The sequence below is a fragment of the Parus major genome, chromosome 18, assembly GCF_001522545.3.
Source record: "Parus major isolate Abel chromosome 18, Parus_major1.1, whole genome shotgun sequence".
Classification (NCBI taxonomy): domain Eukaryota; kingdom Metazoa; phylum Chordata; class Aves; order Passeriformes; family Paridae; genus Parus; species Parus major.
Window position 1 is genome coordinate 6041247 of NC_031786.1, and position 12323 is coordinate 6053569.

The 12323-nt window shown below is 54.9% G+C and overlaps 1 protein-coding gene across 1 annotated transcript; it reads right to left on the reverse strand.

The window, feature by feature from the left end:
• Positions 1-357: 357 nt before the first annotated feature.
• XYLT2 (xylosyltransferase 2) lies at positions 358-8050 on the reverse strand. The gene is made up of 10 exons (XM_033518711.1): positions 7506-8050; positions 6885-7060; positions 6363-6565; positions 5876-5956; positions 5511-5727; positions 4936-5112; positions 3843-4105; positions 3540-3735; positions 2822-3155; positions 358-2461 (listed from the first exon to the last, which is right to left on the reverse strand). The coding sequence occupies exons 1-10, from the start codon at positions 7990-7992 to the stop codon at positions 2139-2141; spliced, it is 2457 nt and encodes an 818-aa protein (XP_033374602.1). The 5' UTR covers positions 7993-8050; the 3' UTR covers positions 358-2138.
• Between the last annotated feature and the right edge of the window lie 4273 nt (positions 8051-12323).

The following is a 12323-nucleotide window of genomic DNA, read 5'->3' on the forward strand; positions in this document are numbered from 1 at the left end:
CGGTAGGCTCCTGGCGCCGCAGGCAGGAGGTGGTGCTCGCTCATTAGCTGATTAACATATTAATTAAGTGTCATGTCAACCCTAAGTATCCGGGTACCTTCAGGGCACCCGCTGCCAGGGTGTGAACCCGACTCAGCCGGTGGCTCCAGGTCGCTCCCCAGCTCTCAACTCTCCAGCCAAAGGCTTTGAAAACCCCGAGCTTGATTTTGGGTCACACATCACCCATCTGAGGAAGGTGACCCTGCCTCAACACCCTCACAGCCCCTGTCCCGGTGTCCAGGAGGGATTCACACCTTCGCCAGGTATGGCCAAGCTTCCCCGACCCATTCAACACCACAAAAACCCAACACACGGAACTGTAGAGATATAGATGTATTTGTGATGATGTTGCATATTTAAGACAACTTTACATAATGGTTCTCACACAAGAGTTTTGGCGTCCTCCCCTGTGTGGCCCCTCTTCCCCCACATTCTTCCACAGCCCCAAAGCACCCCAGGCAGGAGTGGGTGCAGGACAGGAAGGCTGAGTGCCAGCAGGTACCTGCCCTCACAGAGAGAGGTCTCAGTCCCCTCCATCTTACAGTACACATTTTGCAATACCCGCATCCTTAAATTTGGAGACTGGGAGTGTCAGACCTGCCAGGTGGAGAGAGCAGGGACATGGGAGAAAAGTTAGGATGGCACAGATCCATGGAGACAGCAAAACTCCACCAGCTCCTGAGACCCTGCTCTGAGCAGAGGGTTGGGCCAAATGGGCTCCAGATTGTCCCCAGCTGTGAAGCGTCTTCCCAGGGTGAAACCAAACCCAGACTTCTCCAGGCAGCATCAGTCTTGGACAGAAGAACATTGGAGGCAGATCCCAAAGACATCCTGAGGGGACTGCAGGGAAGGGGGATGCTCCACTGCAACCCTTCCCAAGTGGAGGTGGCGCCTCTTCCCTCTGGAGCAGTGGGTAGCAGAAACAGTGGAGGGAGGATGGAGCTGGCCAGACCTCGTCTCACTGCTTTATCTTTTGGCCAGGGAAGCACAGCAGGTCCCAAGAGCTTCTACCGACGTGGGAGAAAATAAAAAGTCGGGTCAAGGAGCTGTGGCATAGGGCAGCCCTCCAGGCACAGCTGATCTGCAGCGAGACATTGGCCCTATGGATGATATTTTGGCAGAAGATCAGGGCGTCCTTTTGCTGAAGTGGAGACAGAAGTGGCGGGGTCTACAGCGCAGCTTGTCAGACCTGAACCACACGCTGAGCGCTCCCTGCACAACACACCAGAGCTCCAGGCATTTGGCATAGTTGGGCAGCTGCCCCGCAGCCTGGGGGCGACCCTGCCCCAAGGCCATCAGGCTACAGGTCCCCAGCAGCCCTCAGCAGGAAATGGGCAAATGGTAAAACAATAATAATAAAAAAGTATGTAAACGACCCAGCACCCTGTCCTGTAGCACCAGGATACCCAAGGGAACAAGGTATGTTACAGTCTGAAGGGAGATGGAGACACAAGGACTTCCCGGCCAATGCGGGGTCTCGTCTCTATTGCACTTTGCATCATATATATTTCTATATATATATTTATAAAAATACAAACTAAAGGGCTGGGGTGGAAGGGATGAGATGCAAACCCTGGGCCAGCAGCAGCTCTGTGCACATGGCAGGTTTTGACCCACTCTGCTTCTGCCTATCCCCAGTCCCTCACCAGCCCACCACGGCAGCAGCCAGCAACAAGGGCCCATCCTGCCAAGTTCTCACCCGGGGCTGGGCAGGATACCGAGCTGGTCCAGAGCCTGCCCACCCTCCAGCCATCCCTCCTTCCCACATCACCCCTTCCTGAGGCTCCAAGGCCTGGAGTAACAAACACACAGCTCTTGCCAGGTGCCTGCCATGCCCCCACAGGGATGGGCATTCCAGCTCACTTTCCCTGGCCAGCAAGGGCTCATTCCTGTGGAGATGGGCAAGACCCACCTCACGCCTCTCCTTTCTGCCCAAAATACCCCACAGGAGAAGGCTTTCCTCTGCCTGGAGGTTCCCATTTTCTCTTCCTTGAGTGACTACAGTGCAAATGGCACAGGGTGATGTGGTCCAGGGACACCCCCCAAATCAGAAATGGAGGATGCTCCTTGCTCCCAAGGGTGCCCTCCAGCTGTTCCTGCTACCTCAGCCGCCCATCAGGTTTGACGGGCCCCAGTTCTGATTTGGGGTCTGGGGAGAGGGAGCTCCAGGAGGTTTTGCTGCAGGTCTCCAGGGAAGCACAGGCAGAGGGGCTGCTGACACAGATATTTGCTGTGGACCAGAAGGTGCCGATGGCAGCGTCTGCCCAGTCCTCCAGCTCCTTGCCCGTCAGCCGCGCCTTCCGCACCGCATCCTCCTCTGCTGCCTCGGAGCGTGGCAGGTTGAGGATCCCACCCAGGCCCTGGAAGTTCTGGTCCATATACTCATTGTGGGGGGGCCCACCATGCAGCCAGTTGCTATCATCTGGGAAGGACAGGGAGAGAAAAGAGAGGGGATGAGCAGCACAGCAACATTCTAGCACCCTGCAGGTCCTACCCCCAACTCCAGCTGGGGCACAGCACCCCATCCCTTTGCAACCCCAGCTCCCCTCCAGCACAAGGAAAAGGACACTGCTGCAGGAAGGAACTGACATGCCAATGGGTTCTCCACAGCTGCCAAGAGGACAGCCCAGTCCAAGGATTCACATGGGTAAGGGGATATCAGTGGAAAGTTGGCTCCAGCCCGGTAATCAGCTGCAGCCCAGGGGCCAACACAGAGGGAAGCACGTTGGACTGCCCACTGGAACACCCTCTCATCCAGCCCCAAACTCCAGAGCATCCTCACCTTTCCTGAGAGGTTGCTTGTGATTGAAGGTCTGAGGCACCACCAGGAACTGGTTCTCCGCCAAAGGCTCCCAGAACTGCAGGAGGCGGATGGTCCAGATGCCGGGGCGCAGGGGGTGGTTGAGGGGGGGCTTGTACTGGGTGAACTCTGCCTCTGCATCCACCGTGATGTCGTAGGAGGCGGCAATGACATAGGTGGGGTCAATCCACACCACCGTGGCCGTCAGGTTGGGGCCCCGTGACCATTTCTGCATGGCCACCGGCTCGTCAAAAGGCCCCATCAAGCCTCCAAAATTGCGGAAGAGTCTTTCCTTGGGGTCCCACTCCGTGCCCACCTGAAGGGACAGGAAGCACAAGCAGTGAGACACTGGGCAAGGACACACTATCAGCTGAGGTTCTGCATTTCACCTCCCCAAAACAGAAAACACAAGCCTTGGAGTCCAAAGTAATGGACACCTCACCATCCATGGATCACATGCCAGCACCAAGACAGCTGTGCAAGGCCTCCTGCAACTGCAGGTGCTGGATCTCAACTGCCTCTGAAAGATCCCCTGAAGGCCTGTTCTCTAATGATCAGCTCCTCACAAATAAACCAAACTTCCAGATAAAGGTTTGTTCTCAGGCACAATGTCTGAGGCCTCTGTGTCCCTCTGTCCCCATGGCAAGCAGGTGGGGCAGAAGAGGAACGGCAGCACCAGGGAGGAAAGCACTCCATTTACCTCAAGGTTTTGCAAGCGGTTTGCCTGCCCTCCATGACCTGACAGCTTCAGAGCTCCTTGGGGCATCATCCACACCTCCAAGGATTCTGCCTGCCCAGTTGCCAAATTCTGCACTTCCTGCATCACCAGGTAACCCTGGAAACGGTCGTCATAGAAATATAAGTGCACACTGGAGGGGAAGCCTCGAGGCTCAAATCTGGAGAGACAGACAGAGAGGTTGCACGTGTGAGCGTAAGCATCCTTCCAGCACAAGATAAAGGCCTCTAGTTGGAGCCTGGTCTGAGACCACAGAAAATACCCCACCTGCAGAGCTTGTCAGCCTTGGCTGCGGGTGTGGATGAGGCTTTGTGGAGCCCCAGCCTGGAGAAGGCTGTGTAGAAGGTGAGGGTGACGTCGGTGAGACCGCTGAGTCCGTCGACACGGTCGTAGACGTTTTCCCAGTAGGCCTTGAGGGCCGGGGTGTTGGCAGGGTAGCTGCCATAGAGGTGCGTGTCCAGGATCTCCAGCACCTCCTGATTCACCGTTGACTCAAACTTGCGGGCAAAGAACGTGGGTCTGGAGAGTTGCTGGAAGAGCACAGGCATTTTTAACAATGTTGGCTCCACCCACTCTGCCCTCCCACTCTAGCAGGATCCATCCTACCCACTTTGAAGGCACAGGCTAAGGAGCAGCACAGCACAGCCAGCCTGAATATGGGATCCTCTATTACAGGACCAGTGGGAGCACACCAACAGTTACTGGTAATGCAGATGGGTCCCCATCTCCCCCTTTCCATGCCCAGAAGCAGCCAGGTGTCAGCCAGCTCCTTTGCTGCAATCTCTACTCTGATGGGCCCCCATCAATCAGAGCCACTACTGAGCCCTGCATTAGCTCTGGCCATGTGGCACAGCCTGCAGGAACAGGGTCTTGGCCTCCACAAGCCTGGACTGCTGGAAAATCCTGCCACAACTGCTCTTTTCAGGGATGGATCTATCTTCCCCAAATCTCCTGTGTTCAGTCCATGTCTCCATGCACTGAGAGCATGGGAGACCTTCCACCACAAGGCATTTTGACCTGCCAAAGAAACAGCACTCTGAAGGGGTTTTACTAAAAAGGTATTTGCCCCAAATGATACATTTGCAGGGAAAGAGCAGGAAAACAGGAGAGAAAGTCTAAGAATAGGAGCAGTGCTGCAAGCAGAAGCCTCGCTGCAGGGCAGAATAGTCAGGATAATCCCACTGCCTGTTTACAAACACATCTACACTGAGCCCCAGTGGGACCTGACCATGCTCCAGTCTCCTGTGAGGACACGCACAGTAACTGGCACTTGCAGCCTGGGGTGCCTGCAGGACAGCTCAGAGAGGAGAGGACAGGGAGGAAGGGAAAGAGCAGGAAGAGAAAGGAGGATCTTTTTCACCTGTAGCCGAAGGAAGTCCTGGGGTTTGAAGTCATTTGGGGAGCACCCGCACCAGTCGACTATGTGTTTATATTGGCACTTACAGCCCAGCTTCCGGTTCCAGTTGGTCACTCGGAGGTTGTTATCGACCAGTGTCTCGCAGGCGTGGCTGTTCTCCAGGACCGTGTGGAAGAAGGACTGTGCAGGACAGAAAACAGACAGGACACCCAGTGGGATGGAGGACAGGTCGTTAATGGAGATCCCCACTCATAGAGGAGGACAGATCTCAACTGCTACTGAACAGAAACTAATCCCTGTTCCCAGCACAGGGCAACACTTAAGGGACCAGGCTCGCACCAGTCTTTATCTGGCCCAGAGGGTGACTGGACCTAAAGCTGGGCTGTATGTAAACATGACCCCTGACCTGTCTGTTCCTCTCTTCCCACTTTCATACCTAAGTTTGGAAAAGGGAAGGCACAAAACAGAGCAGAACCAGCAACACCCTTTGCAGCTACCCAGAGCAGAGATGAAGTGGGGCAGAGATGTTAAGCCCCGTGGGAAGAAAATCTGTCTGGTGGCCCACAGCCAGCACCCACCTCAGCTGGCAGGAGTGTGTAAGTGTAGAACTGGCGCAGCTGGGACACCAGCTGGTCATCAGCATAGACCACATATTCCACAAAGCTGCGTGTCAGCGAGAACCAGTCGGAGCCCCCATCCACAATGATGCCCTCAGGGATGTGGCGCTCGCCCAGTCGCCACATGTGGGAGTCACACTCATGGAATAAGCGGTCCAGGCCCTGCTTCTTGATAAACCTGGGCATGGGGATGAAGAGTTAGGAGTGTCAACCACATTGCTAAGTGCAGATGCAGAACATCCCCTCCCTGCCACAGCTGTTTCAGTTCTTTTCTGAAATCCCGTTTTCTGTTCCTCCAGTTCAGCTCTGCCTCTAGCTGAGATTACCTGGCATTGTCTCGGCCATGGGACTTCAGGAAGTTCTTATCTCGGTATTTGGACAGGAACATCACCAGTTCATCATTGGTCCTGAGGTGCAAATCAGGAATCATTAATGCTCCTGGGGTGAAGCAGCCCAGTAAACATTCATTCTGCAAGAGCCACTACACACAAGGAGCCCTAAGTTGCTGACTCAAACCCTTGTCCCATCACTGGGCAGACACAGCCACAGCCTCTCAGCTGTATGGTGCCCCACATGCGTATTCTCCTCAAATACCCACCCCACAGAAACAGAAACAGCTTCTGAGGTACTGGCTGGGCTCCTCTGCATACATGGGTCCAATCTGGACCAAAAGCATCATCACCAGTATGTGGGTGCAATCTCCAGCCCCATCTTCCTCAGCTCCCCGATCTTCCCTGCCCCTCCTGAGGCTACTGCAGCATCGTACAGCCCCAACACCTCCAGCCTCCTCCCCTGCCCCAGCACGGCCCTCACCTCGTGGGGTAGTCAGTGGCACTCAAGTTGATGAAGAAGTCCCAGGGCCACTCAGACAGTTCCAGCAGGTCCTTCATGCTACGCAGGTACATCTTCAGCAGGCTGGCACCTCCCCAGATGGTCACCATGCGCCAGGGTGTCACACGGATGTTGGGGTAGTGCCGGGCCAGCTCCATGGCCTCATGATGGAGGTAGTTGGAGCGCTACCAGGGAACATGGCTCACCCTCAGCAAGGAGCTCATCCTCCCAGGGCCCTGCTTTCCTTGCCACCAGCCTGGATTCAGCTCCTGCAGCAGCCTCCACAAGGAGGGAAGCAGCAAACAAGGCAGGGGGGATAGGAAGGATCCTGCTTCCGTGGGGCTGCAGAAGTAGCGGCGGAGGGTCACAGCTCCACAGCAGTGAGGATTAACCCTATCCAGCCACTTTCCTCACTCACTCACCACCACCCGTGCCTCAGCTCTGCTCCCTCTCCCAGGGACCAATGGAGCAGTTAGCACCCACTCCCTCACCCCTGCCACACACCTTGTCAACGTGGATGTAGAAGAAGTGCTGCTGGTGGTACACGGCCTTGATGAGCCGCTTCAGCTGGCGGATGGCCCTGCCATGCACCACCAGCATGTAGGCAATGCGCACAGGTTTGCTGGGGGGCCCCTGCTGCAGCCGGCTTTCGTCCCACTGGATCACAGGGCTGACCTTGCCTGCATGGGGAGGGAGAGGGCTGTCAGCCACCCCCAGCCTTGGTATCTACTACCTGGAGCTCCTGAGCAAGGCAGGGAACAGCAAGGAAGCACTCAGCCTTGGGCAAACCCCAAACTGGCTGCAGTGCCAGGGAATGGTGGCACACGCAGCCCCTTGTGTTACACTGATGGGGGTTGTTGGGAAAGGGGGTGTCCTCTTCTGGTGCCTTAAAACAGAAAATGCAGCTGGGCCTGGCTCTGACCCCTGCAGAATTGTAGACTGGGATGAATAGCCCAACTTAAGAAGGCTGGCACAGCTTTGATTGGATTAGAAAGGTAGTGCTAATCTGGGAATCTCAGTGACAGATTGAGGCTGCTGTTTGCCAGGTGGGAGAGTTTGGTGACATAAGGAAGGTGGGATATTCCCAATGCCCAGGGTGACCCGGAGCACTCCAGCAGGACTTACCTGAGAGCTGGCAGTGGCGAGGCACAGACTGGGGCATGAGGCTGCCAGCTCGGTGCAGACACACCACGTTGGCGATCTCCTGTTGGCACTGTTTGCTGCTGGCCCGGGCCAGCGCCGACAGGGCGTCTTTGCCCGTGATTTCGCACTTGGGGGTGAAACTGTTCTCGGTGGGCTGGGGAGCCCCCTCCACACTGCCCGTGTCACCCTGCTGGAAGATGGCCAGCTGGGCCTCTCTGCGCAGCTCCGTCAGGTTCCTGCGGCTGGTGGAGTCCAGCATGGCCGGCAGCCTCCATCCCGGTTTGTGCCTGGCCGTGACGGCTCTCACCACCTTGGACACCATGGCCCCGGGGCTGTCCGGCCGGCCCCGCCATCGGCCGTGCTTCCGGCTGGCACTGCTCCGGCGCCCAGCAGAGCTGTCCGAGTCCTTGGAGCCGTCGCTGCTCTCAGGAAACCCAGCTTTTTTCTGCCGCTCCTGTAGCAGGTCCATGTGGATGCAGAGGAGAGGACAAACAGCATTAGCTCGGGCCTGCTTCCCCCTAGCTCTGTCAGCATGCTCCTCAGAGCATCCCTGCTCCCATTCCCCACAGAGCTCAATGCTGCAGCATGACAGGTGCTCCAGGAGCAGCCGCTGTGTAGCACAGGACATTACACAGCCCCTTCACCACCTAAAACCCCAGGCTAAGACACAACAGCAGCCTCTTGCCTATGCCCCCAGCATGGAGACACACAGACGGTCTCACCCTCTGTGTAAAGGCAGCAGTAAATTATACTTCATTACTTCTGCCAGGTGGCTGACCAGCAGACAGTCAGCCATGGGGAGAGCAGGGAGCTGGGAAGTTTGGATGCCACACTCATGGGAAAGTTTTCCCACACTCATTTTCCCAATGAGTAGCACCCGTGATGTTGGGGCCATGTGCCCCAGCCCACTGCAGGCACTCCTGGATGACAGACAGGCAGCTGCCTGCTCCAGCCTGGCCTCCCAAGGCTGTCTCACAGGACCCCCAAACCCCAAAGCAGCTGTGTCAGGCATCATGGGGAACTGTAAGGAACATCCAGGGGTATTTCTGAGCAGTGGCATCTCACAAGGAGGGACAAGGATGCTGACAAGGGCAGCAGGACTGAACTAGCTCCTGGCACAAGACTCCCCTGAGGGTATAGCTGCTGGGAAGGTCACAGCCAGGAGAAAGCACAGAGTGAAAAGACTGGAAAGCATTTGGCATGATCTGCACATTTCAGAGTTCCCAGATTACCCATGTTGTGCTGGCACAGCCATGGCCAAACCACTGCTTAAATCCCAAGAGGTTGGTTCAGCAGGGATCAGCCAAGCCTGCTTCCACCCAGACAGGCATCACTGGCAGCCCGAGACAGGCAGTGAACCCTTCATTAGTCACTACACAGAACCATCTGTTCCAGAGCTATAAACCTGTTTTCCCCACAGAGCATCACAGGAGAGGGCAGCTGGAAGGCCACAAGTGAGGAAAGAGTCTCTTCCATGTTCCTACAGGAAGAGATTCACTGATCCCACTCACATCCTGCACTCCCCAGCACACCAGACTCTGGGGACACCCCCTATTCGATGCCCACCTATGGTTACAGTTCCCAGCTCAGGAGCACGCCTATCTGCCTTTCCCAGCAGGGAAGTTGTTAGAAGCACTGCCAGCCATTCTGGAGCTGTCAGCCAAGGAACTCAAGGGTTTCTAATTACTGCACCACAGCAGAGTGATCCTTCCACCCCAGCCTGGCAGGGAATGGATCCGGCCACGTTGTTCTGCTGTATTTAAAACCTGTGTGGAACAATCAGTAAGGCTCCCCATCCCCATTCCCTCCTTCTCACACAAACAGCTGACTCCAGGCATCAGCCAGAGCTCACTCTAGAATCACAGAATAATTTAGGTTAGAAAGACTCGCTAAGATCATCCTACTGTTAAACCCCTGTCAAGGCCACCGCTAAACCATGTCCCCAAGTGCCACATGTACACATCTTTTAGATATCTCCATAAACTGTGACTCCACCACTTCCTCATCCAGCCTGTTAAAGGGCTTCACAGCCCTTTTGGTGAACAAATTTTTGCTAATATCCAACCTAAACCTCCCTTGGTACAACTTGAGGCCATTTCCTCTTGTCCTGTTCTTTGCTACTGGAAAGACTTGTCCTATTATGCCTCCCCCAACGCAACACTGCCACTCCAGAGAGACACAGAGCTGTGGGTCATGTATCTACCTGCACCCCATCCCCAGCACTGTGCCATTGGGAGGAGCAGAGCTAACAGCACCTGGTTTCTGCAGGATTCCCTCTCTGGCTGTCTGGTTTCTGCCACATACCAGCACTCATCAGGCAAAACCAGCACCAGAATGTTTCAGAGTCATCAGAGGAATCCTGAGTCAAAATGGCTGGATTAAGTCCCCTAAAGACAAGTTCTTTGGCAGGAAAAGTAACTATCAAGGAATCTCTTCTCTGGAAGAAAAGACACTTCACAGGAAGCTTCTCTTGTGGCCACAGCACAGAGAGGACACCAACACACAGGCCTCTGAGACAGACAAAGACAGGAGACCAAGTGGCTAAAATACTGCAGTGACAGATCCTCTTCTCCACCCACAAGAGAACTCTGTGGTTTGAGTTTCACTGATGCCAGCTCCACCATGGACTAAGAGCTTCAGGAAGCTCATGTGCTCACTCAGGAGCTGTGGGTGTCACAGTGACAGAGGCAGGATTGCTCTGGTCTCTCAGGCTCCCACTTGTGTGGGGAGACACTTATGCTGACCACAGCAGGAATGGGAATTTCCTCTCTCATCCATCAGTCAGGATAAGGATAGTGTTGTTTGATCCTGGTGGGACAAGATTAATTTGTTTTCCACGGGAAACACAGTGTTGACTTGGGCAGATGGAAACAGATACAGATACTCCTGGTCTGCACCCCATAAAACATCTGCTTGGTGAACAATGGAAGCCTACAGGACCCCAATATAGGGCTTGGGAAGAGAACTGATGGATTCAAGAGGCACAGCCAGCTCCACAGCGCTTCCAGGACTCCAGAGTCTTTCTTTCTCCACAGCCAGTCACAGCCCATCCATGGTGGGGATGAGCTGTATCCATTAGTGGGAAGGAGCCATTTACTCTGGCAATTAAGAAATCCCAAACTTCCATGAATCCTTTCAGGCCTGCAAGGTCAGACTCTCCTGGGACTGTTCCCCAGCTTTACCAGAAATGCCCTTAGGGAAATGGTGTCTCCTTTAGGTCTGGCCAAAATCAGAAGCTGCAGGACAGCACAGAAACCAAGAGCTTTGCATTTTATAAGAAATAAAGGTTAATTGGACTTTTCCCAGCTTGCTAATGGGTTCAGGCTCTCTGTGAAGTTAAGGATGGTTCTTGTCTTCTCAAAAGAGGCATGTCAATTCCAAGGACTTCTGGTGGTGAACCAACTCCCTTCCAGGAAACAGGACCTATGCCCAAACCTCTTCAGCTGCCCAGCTCAGCTCATTTTGGAATGAGACATGGGGAAACCAGGCAAGGACCAAGGCAGAATGAGCCAACCCAGGAGGCTGTGAAGGGCAGGAGCAGAGAACAGCAGGCAAGCAGTGCAGGATGGTGCAGAGGGAAGGAGAAGCCAGGATGGGTGAAGTAATTTGATAAAGGTCACAGAACAGGGAAAGGATCAGCTGGGCACTCCTTGGTGTCAGATCAGTCTGCTCTCATGCTTCCAGTGCATCCAGATCACGATCCTCTCCTTGCCACATTCATTCCCTGGTTCTGTGTTGCTGATGGGCATATGATGGCACATGAGGGTGTTCATGGCCATTCCCTGTAGCCCAGAAGGAGGCCTAAGGCTGGACATTCACCTCCTGAATGAGTGGTGTCACTTTAGAGACCTTCCCCACTGCAAGGGGCTGCCCTGTTCCCCTTCTCACATCTTTGCCCTCAAGAAAAGCTTTCTAGATTTGCTGACCATGGGATCACTCTCCACACCAGGGAGGCAGCAGGAGGCTTCAGCTATTGGTCCACGAAGACATAGCAGTCTGTGGACACAATCTGGGGAGTTTCCAACAAATAATCCTAATTAACAACTCAGGGGTAGGAGCTTTGTTTAAAGGTGGCAACAATGTGCTTTATCCGCCTAGGTCCTCTTTGATACTTGTTCTGTGTCTGACCTTGGGCAAACTCCTTCACCAGACCATGCCTCAGTTTCCCCACACTCACAAGAAAGAAGTGATGTGTTTGGTGTAAGCAGGGTGTTCTGGCATAAAGACATCAGTGACTCCAAAAGGTCCTTGTACTCTCCCACTTCCCAGAGATACCTCTCAGCAGAACAGCTACACAGAACTGACACAAACCTCCCATCTCTTTGAATTCCATGTTTTTTTGTTTGGGTGTCCCTGACCCCAGTTTCCCACAACATCCCCCAAACCACAAATGCAAGATCCCCTTCAAACTCCCCACTCTATGCCAAACCCAAAATAGCCCCCCTGGGTCACAAGCTCCCCTTCTCAGGCGCTGTCACCCTGCACTGCTGCAGCCAGAAGCCCCCCAGGCAACATCCCGCTGCCCACCCCACCGCCAACACCCCCAGCAGCCTGAGGCTGCGGGACATCCAGCCCATGAACCCCATCACGGGGCTGGGCTTCGCAAACCTCACAGAGCCCATGCCCTTTTGTTCCCGCTCCAGCTCCTAAGAAAGGGACACTCGCGACCCCCAGGGCACTGAACCTTCCAAGGGTTCCCCCACGAAAGCCCCGTACCAGCACCCACCGCCTTCCCATGACCCCCCAGGCCCTCAGCCCACCTCGAACCCCCCGTCTCCCGCGTCGCCCTCAGCCCCCTCA